Source organism: Primulina huaijiensis, chromosome 10, assembly GCF_012295235.1.
Source record: "Primulina huaijiensis isolate GDHJ02 chromosome 10, ASM1229523v2, whole genome shotgun sequence".
Taxonomy (NCBI): Eukaryota; Viridiplantae; Streptophyta; class Magnoliopsida; order Lamiales; family Gesneriaceae; genus Primulina; species Primulina huaijiensis.
Genome location: NC_133315.1, coordinates 1898267 through 1918336, shown reverse-complemented (window position 1 = coordinate 1918336; position 20070 = coordinate 1898267). Strand labels below are relative to the sequence as shown.

General features: G+C 32.9%; 3 protein-coding genes across 11 annotated transcripts; 2 read left to right on the top strand and 1 right to left on the bottom strand.

The window, feature by feature from the left end:
• Positions 1-2510: 2510 nt before the first annotated feature.
• Positions 2511-6104, bottom strand: LOC140985695 (coatomer subunit zeta-1-like). 2 transcript variants are annotated; one of them, XM_073453580.1, is made up of 6 exons: positions 5971-6104; positions 4812-4971; positions 4353-4500; positions 4184-4261; positions 3697-3781; positions 2511-2783 (listed from the first exon to the last, which is right to left on the bottom strand). In XM_073453580.1, the coding sequence occupies exons 1-6, from the start codon at positions 5989-5991 to the stop codon at positions 2724-2726; spliced, it is 552 nt and encodes a 183-aa protein (XP_073309681.1). In that variant the 5' UTR covers positions 5992-6104; the 3' UTR covers positions 2511-2723. The 2 variants fall into 2 exon arrangements, with proteins under 2 accessions (XP_073309681.1, XP_073309680.1); XM_073453579.1 differs by lacking the exon at positions 2511-2783 and adding an exon at positions 3380-3619 and having other exon boundaries at positions 3680-3781.
• A 1990-nt stretch (positions 6105-8094) lies between these two features.
• On the top strand, positions 8095-9967 carry LOC140986429 (putative late blight resistance protein homolog R1B-17). Its single transcript, XM_073454675.1, has one exon. It carries the CDS (start codon positions 8153-8155, stop codon positions 9506-9508), a length of 1356 nt encoding a protein of 451 aa, XP_073310776.1. The 5' UTR covers positions 8095-8152; the 3' UTR covers positions 9509-9967.
• A 3589-nt stretch (positions 9968-13556) lies between these two features.
• Positions 13557-18213, top strand: LOC140986941 (putative late blight resistance protein homolog R1A-3). 8 transcript variants are annotated; one of them, XM_073455364.1, is made up of 3 exons: positions 13557-16325; positions 16462-16522; positions 17858-18213. In XM_073455364.1, the coding sequence occupies exons 1-2, from the start codon at positions 13609-13611 to the stop codon at positions 16484-16486; spliced, it is 2742 nt and encodes a 913-aa protein (XP_073311465.1). In that variant the 5' UTR covers positions 13557-13608; the 3' UTR covers positions 16487-16522; positions 17858-18213. The 8 variants fall into 8 exon arrangements, with proteins under 8 accessions (XP_073311465.1, XP_073311463.1, XP_073311464.1 ...); XM_073455362.1 differs by having other exon boundaries at positions 16462-16535; XM_073455363.1 differs by lacking the exon at positions 17858-18213 and adding an exon at positions 16910-17219.
• The last annotated feature ends 1857 nt before the right edge of the window (positions 18214-20070 follow it).

Sequence of the window (20070 nt, the reverse complement as noted above, 5' to 3'; positions counted from 1 at the left end):
TTCTCCTCTTTTGGAATCTCCTCTACTACCTCATCTCTCCCATAAAGTCCATCATGACAGTAGTAAAGGAATTACTCAGTTATCTGAGTTCATCGCATATGTTTTTCTCAATAAGACATCATGATGTTCACATGAACTTCATAACCAACAGAAAATATATCTCCTTCTTTAACAACCTCTTCCTCGAACTTGTGTACCAGTTGCTCAACTGGTCTTTTGCCAGCATCGGTTTCTTCTCCTTATGAATGATGGCCCTTCCCCTGTGATTGAGGAATTCCTTTAATTTGTTTGTTTCGATATGCTTTGGAGGCATTGTGTCCCACCGGACGTGCCAAAATCTGTTTGCGCAAAAAGGCGTGACAGACATGTGATTGTGTCAATTTTGTGATTAATCCAACTTCTTCAATCAAACGACGTAGATCTCGATTTGGTTGTTGGTTTTAACACACTCGATAAGCCATAAACTGAGAAATATAATGAGGAATCTGATGGAATTTACAGAAAAAATCCATGAACAACATCTAATTTAATTATGCTGTTATGAACATTTTTACAAGAAATTCGAATGAATGTGTTGAAAACTAAAGAACTTAAACTACTGGAAATGGGAATAAGCAACGCTTTGTTGTAGCTTTTGTTGATGAGTTTGTCGTGAGCCACTATGTGGTAATTTTCGTTAGTTTTTGTTCAATTCTCCAGAGAAGTTTGGCTATCTTCCACGTTTATCGTGGGTCATAGATCAACTTTCACCATCGTTCAGCTTTTTTCTCGAACCAATAGAATCCTTAATGAGATTTGGCAACTGATGGGCTTTTATACAAATTTGAGTGCAACAATTACTTATCATTAAAATTAAGAATAATATGAATAATATTCTTAACAAATTTAAAGATATATATAGATAAGGAGAAAAATAATTTAGTCATTTAAACACATCAATTTTATGAAACATATCTCCAACTCGATATAACTCAAAAAATATTATTTTTATGTTAAAAATATTATTTTTATTTACATATATAGATCGAGTCTATATCCACGAGATCGTCTCACAAGAGAATTGATCATCTATTATTACTTAGCTTCCAACTAATAAACTTTATCGTTTTTATTTAATTTAATTTGTGTAAAAAAAAAAGGCAAACAATTTACTTAACTAATACATTCATATCACACATGTATTGCAATTTGATTGCACTCAGCTGATTAATTAATTAATAATTTAAAGTTCGAGAACATATAATGTGATTAATTTAAAATATTCATTAAATGATTATCTATTGTATCATAAAGTTGACATTTATATTTAGTCAGTCCATTTTTTTTAAAGACAAGAAAGGCGCATTTTGGATCCAAAGGCAATGATATTTAACATTAAATTTCTAAGTAATCAAATGTCCATTGATTTTTAAATAATAATCAATGCTAATTATACATTTGGAATTTGTTGATTTGAATTAAATGTATCGATCAGGCCTTCACGTCAAAAGTTGACTTAATAGGAATTTCTTGGAAATCAATCAATAAATATTCAATTATTTTTCCGGAACACACGATTGATTGAACGTGTATGCCAGTATTTCTATAATTTTTGTTCATTTAAAAAAAAAAAACCTTCGGTAATGTCACAAAATTGGGATAATTGACAATGACATTAGATTGTTTTTAAGATTTTACCATAAAAATTATGAATGATGTGATTATAACTTGAAATATATGAATAATAATTATTTTTAATTTCGATTATTGTAAAATGAGTAGGTCTCTTGTGAGACGGTCTCATGAATCTTTATCTGTGAGACGGGCAACCCTACCGATATTCACAATATAAAGTAATACTCTTAGCATAAAAATTAATATTTTTTCATGGATGAGCCAAATAAAAGTTCCGTCTCACAAAATACGACCCGTGAAACCGTCTCACACAAGTTTTTTGCCTGTAAAATGTAATCAAACGCGCTATGATATAAATGTATTAACATTTGATTCGATAACAAGAAAAGGAAATTTTAAGCATTTAATATTTTTCTAGTATTTAACTTTCGTTTTGAAATATAATGATAATTCTTATGCAATTTTTTTTTTTTTTAACTTTTTCTGGATTAGATTAACATACAAGATGACAGAACGATACATATTTAAACCAATATATCGAATTAAAATAAAAATATGATAAATTCAAGGTTATTTTTATTAATAAATTATAATATTATTGTTTCACGAGCCTGCCAAAACAAAGCAATGCAAATTTTGTTTTTTTTAGAAGAAAACTTTAAGCCGGCTGTTTACAAGTCCAATTACTTTGCCAAAACGTGATTAGTACTGATCTTATTCTAACTCTTAGAATATTGCAAGTTGAAACTTGAAAGCGTACACAAATGCCATTTAGAAGCAAAGAAATCCGCATTTGGACAAACCCGACTCAGTTCAAACTTCTGCTTCAAATGGTATTAGCTAAATAAATGACAAGTCTTGTTGAAATATAACAACGAATTAATAGATACCTCGAATTCATAGTAAAGTAAGTAAAATATGAAAAAAGGACACAAAATAGATCGAATACATGTTCACTTATAGGACAAAAACATGAGTAGTTTTATTCTTACGACCTGTCCTGCTTCTAGACACCAAACAATCTCAAAAGAGAGAATTTCCATCAAAGAAACAAGGAAAACAACTGTCACATAGGAAGAAATTTTGAAGAATGGATGATTGACATGGTTTCAACTGAGTAGTGACCTTGTCAAGTGCTCGCGTGCTGTGGCTAGAGCTTGAGATATCGTCTGCGAAAATCAATATCAAACTTGTCAGCGTTGCAAAAATATAACGAATAGTAGGTCGAAAGTGTATAAAATAGATTATTCTTTTTCAGAAATTGCTATCCCTCCTCAAAACTGTGCATGAGACTTTCATCTCACACGGTTGGCTCTTCAAGCGATTAAAAGAAAGAAAAGATCAGTACTAGTGCAACTTCTAACAATAAATTCTATGTAAAACACATAATGAAGTGATTCTCTGTGGTTATTCTTATTTATGTTTGTTTTGCAACACAAACTAGTATAAGAGAATCGAATGGGATCACAAATTTCTCCAGCAGTTTGATAATATTCATTTTATATTTGACATCATCGGATTCTAGTCTATTTCAAGCATATTGAAATATATTTTCAAAAAACACTTCGACCTGAATCATTTTATTCGATAAGCTAGTGGACTTAATATATTTTCATAAATATAATAAATCACAAGCTCAAACCGAAATTGAAACATTTGCTTAAAAGCGTTCAATAATTTTAACTCGAGCTAAAAGAATAAAGCTACAGTTTGAAATCTAGATTAAGCTGAACTCAAACACTACCCAAGACAGCTCGTTTTCAAATTTTGAGCAGAGTAAATTCAACCTAAGGATAGAAAGTGAAACAATGAGTAATATCAAATTTGATTAGGTTCGTTCAAACCCCTAGCACGGACAATGCACTGCACACATTACTGTGTTAGAGATATATATAATGCATAAAATATTTCTGTGAGCAAATATCAAAACTCATTAAATTTTTCCAAGTAAAATCTATGCAACACCCAGTGAAGTAATAGTGTATTTTTAGTATGTATCTCAGCCCTAAGAATGAGGGATAAAGTACAAAGAATGTTGTGCTTTATCGATATGATAGAGACAAACATATCGACTAACAGCACCTGCTCAGACAGTGATGCTCCATCATCCATACTGTGGGTTGCGACTTTTCCAGCAATGGTACTACCATCAGTTTCGAGAATAATCCTGCCGTAGACATAAACATAGGAAAAAAAGGTGACCCCAAAAGGAAATTATAGATGACCAAAATTTAAAGTTAGAAATTGAAGACGTGGTCAGGTTAATTAGGATGAATGGCGGAGATGTGAAATCATTCAAACTTATAAAAACAAGATTGCTGATGCAGACCACATTTGACTAATCCACTGGGACTTATCTTACAGAAACACTTTACATAATATTAAAAGAACGGTCGAAAAGATATCTTATACTTGGATTGTATTTTCAAATGTGCTACCAATATACATATATTACAAAGTGGCTTCATTAAGGTAAACAATAAAGTGATTCATTCGCTCCAGCCTTTGGCAACCAATTTTAGCAGATTATTTTTTCATAAAATATCAGAATCAATGACAACGAACGTACCCTCCATCAACAATCTCATCAAGGCACAAAAGAATCAGATCCAAGTTCTCAAGCGCCTCCCTTTGTTCAACATTGTTCCTAATTTACCAAAACCCTCACTAATATAAAATCATAAACAAGCATTTTTCAAGATCCAAAAGTAGTGGAAAATTCCAACATAAAATAAAACCTGAGGAGCAGGGTAACTGCATCAAAGAAACCCTGCAGTACAGTTGCTAGGATCAGTTCATTCTCATCATCACTCCCAGTCACGAAGAAGTGCAGATCTTGAACAAATTTATACACAATAATGTTGTTCTCCAGCATAGTTATCTCCGCTGCACACCCATGAAACAAATGCATAAAACAACTCGAATAACTATCACCTTATCTAGAAATTATATTCATCAAAACTTCTAGTTGTGACAAAAAACTTAAGCAACAAGGAGCACACCAAAGAGTGGCAAGACAAAAGACCGCTTTTCGAGTGAATCAACCTACCTCGAAGTGGTAGCAGGCTTTATTTCCCAACCAGAACACAACAATTTTATGAGGGTAATCATAACTATAAAACATCCCTCACATTAAAACTATATATTGCCAACATTTCCAACGAAAAATTACCGAAAAACCTCAAGCATAACAATACCTTCAGTTCGAGCATTAGACTTTTGGGTTTTCGTAAAAACGGACTTCTCAAAAGCTAGCCTTGTACTGTTGGTCGGCCAGTCATCTGAATAGTACTTAACTGCAACACGTTTCCCTTCAGAATCCAATAGTAGTATGTTCTTTATAGTAGGGCAAGCCTCCTACAATGTTCATACACTCTTGATCAAAATCATTACAGAAACCCATAAAGCCAATCATGAAAAATTTCACAATTCCTAGTTAAAACATCTATCATAATTATAAAACTACACAGTAACTAAACACATACAATATGTGCCGTGAACCCACATCAGCTTCGCAAGTGATTGTGGTTAATGATAGGTTGGAGGGACTCTCCTATCCAAAAGGCTCCTCTTTAGGTAATAGGCTCTCTCTTGGGCTTACAACAAAACATCGGTGCTCTCGTTAAAAATTGATATAGGGAGAGGAAATCTAGGATTTCCCGTGTTTATATTACAAATTGGATTAAGGCTCATGCACCGAATTGTGATAAATAAATTAAAGTTCTGTAGAGCAGGCCACCATGGATGCAGGTTTCACAAAGTATGGACAATATTGTGATGTCAATCAACTCCACATGCAATTGTAGAATGACTGGCAAACTTGAGGAGCTCTTCAACAAGGATTATGACCTAACAATACACATATAGTACAGAGCATCTAAATAACGCATTCATCAATCCTAGATGTATAAATCATGATCATTCACAGTGCATCAGAATTTATATACATCAAATGTGGGGACGAGTTAATATATGCAGGTGCGAGTTCCCCCTGCACATGCATCTCATTCAAAGACACATTCTCATTGCATATAAAATATCAGAAATCATCATCCTTCAAAACACTGAAAAGTTCGAAATTACACCGAAGAACAATACATTGTACTGAATCCACTTTACACACACAACAATGGGCTGTGTTCAAAAGGCTCAAATCCCCATAGAACTGCACGAATATTGAATCGCAAAGGAATCATTTTCGCGGGTTTTTCCAAAAACATATATTACAGAAAGATCAAAGTGGTTATGAACCGTATTAAATCAGATCTATCATAAACAACCAATGAATGCCCAAATTATTAAATGATCTAGGATGACGAAATGAAACAAGATTGAAAAAAGTGCAGAAAAACATACTCGACTGAGAAAGGTGGCCATTGCTAGAGAAAGAATTTGCGAGATTTTCTCAGGAAAAAAATAATCACTGAATCCAGCAGAAAACAGACGATCTGAGCTGAGTTCTTCGATTTGTCGGGGGATGCTCTTTGATCTAATAAATGGGCCAAAATTGTTAGAGCCCAGTTAACCACATATAGGCCTTAAATAAATCCAACCCATTTGACTCGGTAGCCCATAACTTCTCAAGGCTTAACGGAGTTTTGCTAAAATTAAATTAAAGTCTCATATAATAGATTTACATTTTGATATTAGTAAAATAACTTTGGTCAAACATTTTTTTACACGGAGATGTATATTTTAGAGTAGTTAGCAAAATAATTTTGGTCAAACATTTTTTAAAAAAATGACCAAATACACTTGGAGATGAACATTTAAAAAAAATAAAATTTGACCAAAGTTATTCCTCCAAATATCATCGCATCATAATATTTATATCTCATGCTATAATTTTACTCTTCATATTATCTCATAACAAACTATCCTATCCTACACGCCAACATAACCGCGACTAAAATCGAAATTTAAAAAATCAGAATAAATCATTACAGAGATGTAAAATATATGAGAGGTAAATTTTACAATGATTTACCTTTAACAACAAACCGATCACTGCTGGGCCAATTTTTGAGGTTAATTGAGCCAACAAAAAATGAAATATTGACTTATAACTCTTACCGAACATAACCTTAAATTATAATTTATACATCAAGAGGATATGCACGTGCGATAAATAAAGTTAATTAGTTTATCTATACTATCTATATTATATTATTAAATTTGAAATTTTTAGAGTAACTATTTTTTTGTGTCATGGTCTGTTTTAGTAATTATATATATAAATAAAGTGTAAAACTTTAATGTAAGTCATATGCAGTTTATCAGATAGAGCATCTGTTTTCTAATTATCAGGTTGTAGATTCAATTTTTACTTTTGTTTTTTTTTTCTCTCTTTCTTTTTTCTATTTATTTTTTAATTAATATATCAAAATTACAGTACAGTTATTCATTATTTGTTATAAATAGATTTTGATCCTTATTTAAATATAAATCAAATGAATTATAAAAAATATTGTACAAGCATGCAATGCGTGCGTCGATCCACTAGTATTTATTATGATTTTTAAAGTATTTCGAATCAAAGTTGATCGTGTACCAAATAGAATCGAGTTGAGGATGGAGAGCAATTTTTATTTATTTTTTAATTTATTGGAGGATTAATGAATATCATTAAATTTAATAAATAAATGGAGATGAATGTAAGAGCGAGTCAAATAGTATAAATGCCCAATCAATAAGGATGCAAGCAAATGTCGGATAGGAATCTTGGGGCTAAGAAAAATGCGATTTTTCAAGTGGATTTCTGTTTTGAACCATTTTTTATTTTTGCATTAAATGATTATAAACCAAATGATATGAATGTATATTTTAAACACTATTGATTTATATTTCCTACTGTGGTCTCATTGATCTTTATTCGTAAGAATGATCAATCATGTCCATGTTTACAATAAAAATTAATATATTTGACATAGAAAGTAATATTTTTTCGTAGGTAACCCATATAAAATATATGTTTCACAAAATTGACCTGTGAGACCGTCTCACATGAGTTTTTGTGTTACTACGGATAACATTGTCATTTTAGGGTAATATACAGAGGGATTGAGATCAGTTTAATAACAAGAAACGTAGTTATTTTAGTGCACTTGCAAAATATGATTTGTTGTTATTACTGTAATATTATTTTTGAATTATTTTATTTTTATCAAAATATACAATTATATATGAATTGTTTTCAAAGCTGAGAGTATTCTCATCCCTACTTGTTGATTGATGTTGAACTAATTAAATGAGAAAGAGAATGAGAACGAGATCGAAGATAACCAATAAGTTTTAGATGATGAATATATGCTTACGTGGATTCACTGTTGATGTTGATGGAAAAATTTTGTTGCTACTTTAATTAAAAATATGTTGTTTCTTTTGTTCAAGTTGTAATATTTGGGAATTTCGAAATATACGTCAATTAAAAAAAATATTGATAAAATCTATTTTCCTAAATATGCCGAGGAAGCCACTGATTTGCGGTTCTCTTTCCATACGCTGAATCTTATGACAAAGATTCATTGCCAGGCAGTCAATGGCAGCTTACGCAGCTCTAGTTTCTCTAGCACATATCATCGAGCAAATTCAGAACCATCATCGCCCTCCGATTACTCTTGACGAAGAACAAACCAAATCCCTTTGTGAGAAGATTAGTTTCTTGCAAGATTTTCTTGATAATTACCCATTCCAATTCCATTTGGAAAGCGAGATTGCTGATTTAGCCCATTCAGCTGAAGATATCATCGAATCTCGTATAGTGGATCAAATATTTCTTGAAGCATCCATAAGTCATGGATCAGAGAGAAGTTCCCATAATTTCTTCAGCCAAGATTTACAAAAGGTAATCCAAGGTATGGATTTGATCAAGAAAGAAGTTGTCCAGTTTCAAGAGAAGAGGGGTACGCAAGATGTGATGCCTAAATATTCAATAAGGTCCAGTGATTTATCAGCATTTACTCCCACAAAGAACAACACCTTCGTGGGTTTTGATGAAATCTTCTTGGATATCATTAGTAGGCTCACCGAACAATGCCCGGCTCTACAAATCCTGCCGATTGTAGGAATGGGCGGTATTGGTAAGACTACACTCGCTAGAAATGTGTATGATCATTCATTTGTTCTTTGTTACCTTGACATTCGTGTTTGGGTTACAATATCTCAAGAATTTAGAGTTCGAGAGATTTTTTTAACAGCTCTCTTTTGTCCAAATAAAGGTAACCCCAACGAAAATTTTGCCAAATTTGCTGATGAAATGAGTCGAGTGGGCTTACATGAATTAGGACTCCGATTATATAGAATTTTATCAGGGAGAAGATTTTTGATTATCATGGATGACATGTGGAGTATTGAGGCATGGAAAAAGTTAAAGTTCTTCTTTCCAAAAGGAAATGACGGAAGTCGAATAATGATAACCACTAGGCTATCAGTTGTGGCTAGTTATTTCGGCACCTGCAGTATTAAGATGAATTTTCTAGATGAAGATAAAAGTTGGGAACTACTTAGCAAAACAGTGTTTGGAAAAGAATGTTGTCCTCTTGAATTGAAGGATATTGGGGAGAAGATTGCCAAAAAATGTAGAGGGCTACCTCTCTCAGTTGTTTTGGTTGGTGGGCTTCTCGCGAGCTCGGAAAAGACGCAAAAAAATTGGGAATTTGATGCAGAAAACTTATCCCCCATTCTGAATTTAAAAGATGATGAGCACTGCTCCAAAATACTGTCTTTAAGTTATGATTACTTGCCTGCTCATTTAAAACCATGTTTTCTCTACATGGGAGTTTTTCCCGAAGACAGTGAAATTCGTGTCTCGTGGCTCGTAAAATTATGGATTGCCGAGGGGTTTCTTAAACCAATCAAATCTAAAAGCTTGGAAGCGGTTGCAAGAGCATACTAGGACGATCTGGTAGATAGAAATCTCATTTTAGTTCATACATGGGGGTCTAGCGGGACTGTGAAATTTTGCTACGTACATGATCTCTTGAGGGACATGTGCATAAGAGAAGCCCGTAAAGATAGATTTATTTGTGTGACTAGGGTGCATGATTTTGACATTCGTGAAGTCATGTGTAAGGAACGTCGCATTAGCATTCATCAAAGTACATCGTGTGAAGATGATCAACTCAATCAAGTGCTTCATGCCTTGCCATCGGCGTCACTGGCTCGCTCTTTGATATGTGATATTAGTGGGGTTTTGGCATCCCTTCCTTTTAGGTTATTGCGGGTTTTCAAAGTAGTAGACAAATACTTTTATGTCAAAGAAAAATTGAACCATGTTTACTCTCTAGAAGGTATTTTTCAACTTGTTAACTCACGGTACCTTGCTTTTAATGCTAATTGGAGCTCAAATTCCAAATTTCCCAAAAAAAAAAAATTAAAATTGAATGCTATGAATAGTGAAAAATATAAAGAGGAGAGAATGAATTATAATGATTTATTCATCATTTGATATCTATATTTATAAAGCACATTTACAGAGTTTCAATAGTTGATAACATGATAAAAACAAATCTTATCTAAATAATCATCTACAATATTTTATCTATAACACTCCTCTTTAGATGATTATCGACTCAACATATTATTTCTAAGAGATGTTGGGACTCAAATGTTGCTTCATTAAAACTTTATCAGTAAAACCTAATGGAAAAAACAGAACGAAGGAAAACAAGTACAACAATAGATATCTCTGATCTCAATCATCTAAGATCCTTCAACTGATGTATCCCTATCCTATGCACCAATTTCTTGAATGCTGAAGTTGGCAATGCCTTTGTGAATAAATCGACTATATTGTCACTTGAGCGGATTTGATGGACGTCAATATCACCATTTTCTTGAAGCTCGTGTGTATAGAAGAACTTTGGTGAAATATGCTTTGTTCCATCACCTTTGATATAACCTCCTTTTAATTGTGCAGTGCAAGCTGCATTATCTTCGAATATTATTGTCGGGCAATCTTTGGTTGTTGGCAACCCACACGATTCTTGAATATGTTGTGTCATGAATCTCAACCACACACACTTTCGACTTGTTTCATGCATCGCAATGATCTCAGATTGATTTGAAAACGTCGCTGTTAAGGATTGCTTCACCGACTTCCATGATATAGCAGTGTCTCCTCGTGTAAACACATAACCTATCTGTGATTTAGCTTTATGTGGATCAGAAAGATATCATGCATCTGCATATCTAACTAAAGAAGATTTTGATTTTGTCGAATAAAATAATCCCATATCAGTTGTACCACGAAGGTAACAAAATATGTGTTTTACACCTTTCCAATGTATTCGGGTTGTACATGAATTATATCTTGCTAAAAGATTAACAAAAATGCTATACTTGGGCAAGTACAATTTGCGAGACCAATGCCCTTCTATTCCATACCTATAACATTTTTCTTCATACACTTTGAAAATTTTCTCCTTTTTTTTCATTATTGGAATCCCACTGCTGGTGGCTTGTTTTATGTTTCTTTCTATTTTGTTGATGATAATATATTCTTTGGCCACGCCCACATCCACGTTTGCTCTCATTGTCATGACTTTGAGTGGAATTAGCATTTGCTTCAGGAAATGCAATTCCATCTTCTTCAGGAAATATAGTTCCATTTGCTTTAGGAAATGGTGTGGATCCAGTTGGGCGCATTTGGCGATTTTTCATGAGCATATCATTGTTTTGTTCAACAACTAGTAAGCATGAGATAAGTTCAGAGTACCTTTGAAATCCACGTTTACGATATTGTTGCTGCAGGAGAACGTTTGATGCATGAAAAGTGGAGGATGCCTTTTCTAACATGTCTTGATATGTGACTCTCTCTCCACAAAGTATCAGTGTGGAACTAGATAGTGCAGAGTTATAATCACTTACAGACTTAAAATCTTGTAAGCGTAGATGCATCCATTCATATCTTGCTCTTGGGAGAACTATAGTTCTCTAATGATCAAATATATCTTTTAGATTTTTCCAAAGCTCTCGTGGCTCTTTCACAGTGAGATATTCGACTTTCAACCCATCATTGAGGTGATGACGAAGAAAAATGAGTGCATTTGCACGGTCCTGCTGGGACATTTCATTTACTTCTTTGATTGTATCCCCTAAATTCATAGAGATAAGGTGGACCTCGGCATCCAAAATCCACGATAAATAATTTTTTCAGTCAAGTCAAGTGCTTCAAATTCAAGTTTTGTGATATTAGTCATTGCAACTTGAAAAAAAAAAAGAAAAAAAATTATATAATTAGAATTATAACAAAAACATATTAGAATTGTAATATTTATAGAGTAAAATTGTATTACTATCATTGAAAATAAATATTATAACAAATAATGCAATGATAATATATGTTACCACTTTTACTATGCAATTTTGAATTTTGTTCTTCTATTTGTTAAACTAACATTAATGAACATAAATAATAAATTATTTTATCTAACCATTATCTAGTCTTCATTTGTGCATAGAAAATATAAATAAATATGATATCATGTAGTCTATTGAATTTGGTGTACATGGAGATGTATTCAATTAATACTTTATGTATCTATGTCAAATTTCGAATTCCGACAAATAAATTACCTTGTTCGTCAAGTACGCTACTATCATAGGAACCAATCAATTTCAAAGTGAAGAAAAGGCATATATAAAAAATAGTAAAAATTGTTTTTTCCAATTAATATCAATTATAGTATCGTGACTGGACTCAAAATTTGTCATAAATTTATCAAATACTTGTATTCATACAATATTTTAGTGTTTAGTTAAATCATCAAAATTTAAATAATATAAATACTAAACAAGCAAGCTAAGATATGATAAGAAAACTTGAATCAAAACAACAATACATTTATAANAAATTTTATATGTTTATATTTTATTCATAGATCTATCAATATTATTAACATAAAGCCGTGTTGTACTTCTTCATAACATCAATATAAACCTATAATTTGTGCTATTTCGGGAGCATCAATATTAAATCTAAATATTGTGATTCTTCGAGAGCATCCATACAAGACTAAGAATAAATTATTTATGAATTTTACCTTAAAAAGCACTCGTGCTGATAACATGTTATGAATAATGAAAAATATAATGAGAAGAAAATAAATAAATTGGAATGCTTTATTCATCATTTGAGAACTCTATTTATAGAGCATATTTACAGAGTTTGAATAGTTGATAACATAATAAAAACAAATCTTATCTAAATAACCATCTACAATATTTTATCTATAACACAGAAAGTTTTTTTTAAGAATAAAGAGGGTCGTTTTTTTTTTTACACAAAGAAAAGAGGAGCAAAAATACAAAAAAATGACCATCATTTTAAATTTCAATTTTATTTTTTTTGAAATAACCACAATAAAATTTAAAATTATTAAAAAAAATTGGAGACCCGACCAAGGCGAGGCCCTAGGCAGCTTCCAAGGCTGACTCCCTCTGGAGCCGGACCTAGGTTGGGGGAAGAGATTCCAGACTTCCAATTTTTAAATAAAACTAGTGAAAAATACACTTGTTGCTTTGGATGTGTTATTATTTTTTAAATCGATTAAATTATATAAAATAATTAACATAAATTGTTTTTAATTTCAAAAGAGTTGTTCAATTTAAAAGAAAATTTTATTTAAATAGTTTTTTTATCGGGGAAGTTGGTGAAAAATCTCCAATCAAAATATTTCTTTGGGTTCACTCCCTACCCACAAAATTGTGGTACTATGTCATACAAAATGTGGTATACTTCATGTGGAAATGTGGTACTAAAAAAGTACCCAGAGACTGAACACAAAAAAAATCGACGGCCGGAGACCGAAAGTCAATTTCCCGTTTTTTATATGTAAAATATATAACAGGTTGATTTTTTTAATAAAATAATTATGATTTTAAATATTTTACCCGTCTAAAATTATAGTATAGATATAGTGATATACAGTCAACAGTCTAAGACTCCAGTCGTGTGAAAAAGCATTCGACAAAGACAAGATTTTCAAAACAAAAATGGCAGCTTACGCAGCTCTTGTTTCTCTTCAGAACCTTATGGAGACGATCACGAATCATCCTCACCCTCCGATAACGTTTGACAAGAAACAATACCATGCTCTTCTTGATGTGGTAAGTTTCTTGCAACAATTTCTTGAAAACCATCCTCACAGAGGCCGCGATGCAGTGCAAGAAGATCTGGAAAAGCGAATTGCTGAAGCAGCTTGTGCAGCCGAAGACGCCGTGGAGTCGCATATAGCAGACATAATCCTCGCACGAACCAGGAGACATGGAGATGGTGGGATTCCCGATTGTAAAGAGTTGGGAAATTTTATAAAAGACATGGATTTAATCAAGCAACATGTTATCAAGATTCAGGAGAAGATAGGTACACAAGATCCGAAGCCTAAAAATTCAATATCCAGTAATATTTTATCAAAGCCTGCATCTACCAGGAACTTGGCCATGGTGGGTTTTGATGATGCATTGATTGAAATCATGGAACGTCTTACAACGCAACAACCCACGCGACAGATTCTTCAAATCGTGGGGATGGGGGGTATTGGTAAGACAACGCTTGCTAAACATGTTTACGATAACTTATACATTGTGCAACACTTTCACGTTTGTATTTGGGTTACCATTTCTCAAGATTATAGAGTTCGAGATATTCTTTTAGAAGCTCTTAAATGTGTGGGAAAAACTGATGTCGATAAAAAGTTATTAATATCTTCCGATAAAATGAGTGAAGCTAGTGAAGAAGAATTGGGATCTCTATTATACAAAAGTTTATGGGGAAGAAGATATTTGGTTGTGATGGATGATATGTGGAGCACCGAACCGTGGGACGATGTAAAAAGGTTCTTTCCAGACAACAGCGATAGAAGTCGCATAGTGATAACTACTAGGTTATCAGATATGGCTATTCATTTAGGCTCGAGTACTTTTCAGATGAATTTTCTGGACGAGGAGAAAAGCTGGGATCTACTTTGTAGAAACGTGTTCACACAAACATCTTGTCCTGTCAAATTGGAGAAGATTGGAAAGAAGATTGCCATAAATTGCAGAGGATTGCCTCTATCAATCGTTTTGGTTGGTGGGATTCTTGCAAACTCAAAAGAGACACGAGAACAATGGGAGTATGTTGCTGAAAACTTGCATTCGATCTTAAATTTAGAGGACCATGAACATTGCTTGAACATATTGTCTTTAAGTTACAATTACTTACCTGTTCATTTAAAACCATGTTTTCTATATATGGGAGTTTTCCCTGAAGACGAAAATATTTGTGTCTCAAGGCTAATAAAATTATGGGTTGGCGAGGGATTTCTTAAACCAGTTGAAGGCAAGAGCTTGGAATTGGTTGCACGATCATACTTGACTGATCTTATTGACAGGAACCTCATCTTAGTTAATGAACGTGGATGTAGTGGGAAAGTAAAATTTTGCCGCATCCATGATCTTTTGAGGGGCCTGTGTTTAAGAGAATGTCATAAAGAGAAATTCATTGGTGTCAAGGGCATGCTGAATTTTGACATTTTCTATTGCATTCATGGCAGAAGTCGAGTTAGTGTTCACAAGAGCACAATGGAAGAGCGAGGTAGCCTTAATAAAGTTCTTAAAGATTCAGAGTCAACATCAAGCATCCGTTCTTTGTTGTGTGATTTTAAGGTGGCTTTACCATTCTTTGAATTGAGATTGTTGAGGGTATTCGATTCTACAGACACAGGTTATTTCAATGAAGGATATTCCCCATATAGTATGACTCATTTAGTTAACTCTCGGTATCTTTCTTTTAGAGTTGATTGGAAAAATTTCGTGTATCCTTCTTTAATCCTTCCTTCTTCTATCTGTCAGCTTTGGAATCTACAAACTGTAATCGTTAAAGGTACATGGATAAAACCTTTTATTTTACCGCCTGAAATTTGGGAGATGTCGCAACTTAGAAATCTTCATATAGACAGACATTTTCTACCAAGTCCTTCAAACCCCCCAATGCACAAGGTAGATCCATTTGTTTTGAACAATCTACAAAGGCTATCAGTGACAGTAAACTTCAAGTTCACCGAGGATGCCATCATGCGAATTCCTAATGTCAATAAAATGCACATTATTTATGATGATTTGCATGAAGGATTGTCTTCTAACTGTTGTCTCAACAATCTTCGTTGTCTAAATAAACTCGAATCACTAGTTTGTGTCTTTCCATCCCCGAATTGTCAACTTGTACTGCAACAGGACCTCACCTTCCCTTTTTCACTCAAAAAGCTGACTTTAAGTTTTACTCGCCTTAATTGGGAGGATATGACAAAGATTGGTTCGTTGCCCCATCTTGAAGTACTGAAATTGGAATGGGAGTCCTTCTGTGGACCCAAGTGGATTCCAGTGGAGGGGGAATTCCTTAGCCTGAAATTCCTTCTGATTCAGTATTGCAAAGATCTGGTATATTGGACAGCAGACAAAACTCATTTTCCACATCTCGAGCACCTTGTTCTTGAAGGATTATATAAATTGAATGATATCCCTTTGGATATCGGAGAAATACCAACGCTGCGATTGATGGAGTTGATATATTGCAGTAATTCTGCTGTCATTTCTGCTAAAAACATACTAGATGAACAGGAGAACCTTGGTAATGCAAGTCTTCGAGTTCGAGTTCGTTTATCGGAACAAAATGAACTTGATCTTGCTGAAGTTGAGAGCTTGGCAAGTGACAATTTTGAAGTTCAAGATCGGTATGAATTTAGTTTGGATTATCGTTTTCCAATCCTTTTCATGCATTTTTATAGAATTTTGTATTTTTGGGTGAGCTCTGTGATATTTCCAATGTTAAAATTGCTCTTTAAGTAGTTTTGTGCATTTGTGACACAGGTTTGGCGGTAGATGGATTGGCTAATTATTTGAAGATGGAGACTAGCATCTCGTTATCAGGGTATCCTTGAAGGGTGGTTTTCTCGGAGTTAATTTAATTTTGCAAATCAGGAAATTTCTTTTTAAATGGATCCCATTATTATTTTGTTCACAAATTATGGATCCAACTAATTATTCAATTTGATTATAAGTTATCAAGGCATACTAATATATTTACTTAGTTAATTATAATATATGTGATACCGAGGTCTTAAGTTTGGGATGAGTTTGAGACTTAGTTGTAACAAAACATCTCTCAACGTACTACAGAAACTGTAGATATGGCAGCTTATGCAGCTGTTCTTTCTCTCATCATATTATGGAGCAGCTCCAATACCATCAGATACCTCCCATCACTCTTGACAAGAAACAAATGCAATCTCTTTCTGAAAACGTTTGTTTCTTTCAGGATTTTCTTGGAAAATATTCTCCCCGAGATTGCGAGGAAACACAAGACCCTTTGGAATCTCGCATCCCCGAAGCAGAAGATATCATTGAAACCCAAGTCGTGGATCAAATTGGAAAAAAGATAGCCGAAAATGTCAGGGGATTGATTACCTCTCGCAATCGTGGTAGTTGGTGGACTCCTTGCTAACTCACAAAGGACATGATAATACTGGGAGTATGTTGTGGCACACCTACATTCAATCGCAAATTTAGAAGATAATCACAATTGCTTTAGAATACTGGGATTTATGTCTCGTGAGATGATGGCAAAGGTAAAAGCATAGAGATGGTTAGGTAAAAGCATAGAGATGGTTGCTTGAGGATACTTAAATGATCTCATTGATAGGAATCTCATCCTAGTTCATGAGTTCGGGCTGTCTAGTGGGAAAGTAAAAGATTACAAAGTTCATGATCTCTTTGGGACCTATGAGTGTAAGGATAGTTCGCAGAGAGAAGTGTCAGGATGTCACATAATTTTATTACCCTGAACGACAAACATAGCCAGCGTCGAATTGGTGTTAATCAAAGCACGTCGAATGAGCATTATCACCATCGTCAAGCCCTTCAGGTTTTGCCATTAGCATCACAAGTTCGTTCTTTAGTATGTGATTTTTATGCGGTTTTGGCCATCCATTGCTAATTTTAGATTGATGAGGGTATTCCATGTCGTTGCGAAATGTACAACAAGTCTTTGTTGAAGATACCTGTCAAAGAAAAACCCCAACATCAAGAAATTAAAAGTTTCTTACAGTGATTGTTCTGAAGGAAGGTCTCACAGCTATCTCAAAAATCTAGGATGTCTAGAGTACTAACTTGCTCCTTTACATTGAAAAATATGCTGAACCACCGAAATATATCGCTACGCTACTTTGCCTTCCTTCTTCACTAATAAAATTGACTTTAACTGAAGGTTGCTTCGGTTGGAAAGATAATCTTGAAGCACTCAAATTGTGCATGATGGACCGGCGTGGAACCCGGTTGAGGGGGAAATTCTTTCGTCTGAAATATCCCTTGATTGAATCTAGCTCTAATCTGGTACACCGGACAGCAAACAGAACTCATTTCCCACACCTAGAGGAGATTCCTTTGGATATTGGAGAGATACCTATTCTGATGCATTGCAGCAATTCTGCCATTGTATCAGCTAAGAGCATACAAAACACACAGAATGGGATGGATAGTTTGGCAAGTAAGAACTTTGAAGTTATTACAGTTTGGTAAGAATACATATAACATAGAGATTATGTTTTGTTTCTCAGTCAGGGCACCCACAGTAGTGGGTATTGTAATTGTCATGTCATCCAAATATTTTTCAACCCCTAATATTCACCACTGTGCTCTCTGGATTTGTGTGCCAAATCAATAACCGTTTATTCATATTTTTTTCTTTCGTTTTAATACTTTTTAATTAAATTTAATTATTTAAATGAAATATACATGTTCTTTTCAATTATTATTGTTAAAAATGTTGTTTTATGATTTGTAATTTTTGATTATTAATTTTATAAATGTTGATTTGTGATAAATTAATTTTGTGTACTTCTTTATAAACTTTCTAATTTTATTAATTTTTTTTTTACAAATTAGTTATTAAAAAATAATTGTTATAAACTTTCTAATTTTATATTCGAATAAAAATCTAATATTAAATAATAGATGAAATTAATTAAAGTGGTGAAATGATTTTTTATAAAATAGTAAGTTATTTTATTTAAATAAAAATAAACTATTAATTAAAGTGACAATGTGACCAATAAATATTTGATTGGTGCGATATTTGATTGTGAAATGTGAGATATTTGAATAATGAAATATTTGATTGATGAGATGGATCATGGGACCCACAAATATTTGGATGGCCTCAGAAAAATAATTATTTGTTATTTTACTTAATGAATCTTTTATAAATTTTCATAGTAATTAATCTCATTTCAAATCAATATCATCCCCAAACAATCTGGGTGTTTTTGAGAAAAAAAAAATTTAATATCATATTCAAAGAGATTTACTAATAACTAATTTTGCAATCCATTTATAATCACAATCAAGAAATCCTAATCAAGATGGCAATTACATTATTCAAATGCAAAATAAATATGTAATCAAATATTGATTTCATTAATGACAGCATGCATATTCATAAATCTATATATAACCTTGCATTATAAAGAACATGGAATCCACTTGGAAAAATCGATCCAAACTCGAATATTTTTTTTCTCAAAAGTTGTCAAAAACATGAAAGGAAAACACACACAACTCGTCCTCGATTTAACAGTGTTGTTTATCATGACGAACATCGTCTTCGCGTCAGCGACAAACATAGTTTCGATCAAGATATCTGAAGATGAATGTTATAAAGCTTGTGCTAAACAGTGTTATAACATACCGATTGTTATCCAATGTTTTGTGAGTTGTCAAGTGAAATGTCACCGTTGTCGTCCATCTTGCAAGAATCAAAGTTTTTCACCCTTTTCATCTTATTGTAATATTGGTTGTTTGCTTACCAAATGCTCCAAAGTGAAAGCTGGTAAATTTTTGTATTTTGCTTTTACAAAGTTCATTATGTAATTTTGAGACTAATTTTTTGATTGTTTTGGCAGATTCAAATCAACTTGAAGGCTGCATCGGCGATTGCTCCAACATTTCTTGCAAAATATGAAGGACTTGTTTCTTGAATGTGAATTAATGAAATTTCTCCACATTCTCAAGAAAATGAAGCACCGTAATTAAATAAATTAATTATTTATGCACCTCTATGTATTCCTTTTTTTTAAAAAAAATAAAATAAAATAAAATCCCCTACTTTTGATTTTAATTAATACAAGGTATAAAATGATTTAGCAATTGAAGATTATAATATGATCAATAGAATATGATATTATCGCGAAATATACTTAGTTATTGGAGCATATGTTAGATGCATTTTTAAATGTTTTTATTATTTAATTTGATTGGATAAATTTTTTTTTTTGGACAATGATATGTATACAAATAGCGTTACAAGTTGGTTTACATGCGATAATTAAAGTATAAAACTACCCCAAAACTCTTTTAAAAATTGTTTCTTTTCCTACAATTGTTTGATTTGCTTTAAAAAAATACTTTCAGAGAAAAAATTAT

What these genes read in the sequence shown, in the direction of transcription:
- LOC140985695 (XM_073453579.1), bottom strand. Translation starts at nt 5,991, where the DNA reads ATGGCCACCTTTCTCAGTCGA. An exon ending in TGGCCACCTTTCTCAGTCGA is followed by an intron (nt 4,972 to 5,970) that starts GTATGTTTTTCT and finishes TGAACATTGTAG; the next exon opens with GAGGCTTGCCCTACTATAAA. An exon ending in CAGGTGCTGTTAGTCGATAT is followed by an intron (nt 3,620 to 3,679) that starts GTTTGTCTCTAT and finishes CCTCATTCTTAG; the next exon opens with GGCTGAGATACATACTAAAA.
- LOC140986941 (XM_073455364.1), top strand. Translation starts at nt 13,609, where the DNA reads ATGGCAGCTTACGCAGCTCTTGTTTCTCTTCAGAACCTTATGGAGACG. An exon ending in AATTTTGAAGTTCAAGATCG is followed by an intron (nt 16,326 to 16,461) that starts GTATGAATTTAG and finishes TTTGTGACACAG; the next exon opens with GTTTGGCGGTAGATGGATTG.
- LOC140986429 (XM_073454675.1), top strand. Translation starts at nt 8,153, where the DNA reads ATGGCAGCTTACGCAGCTCTAGTTTCTCTAGCACATATCATCGAGCAA.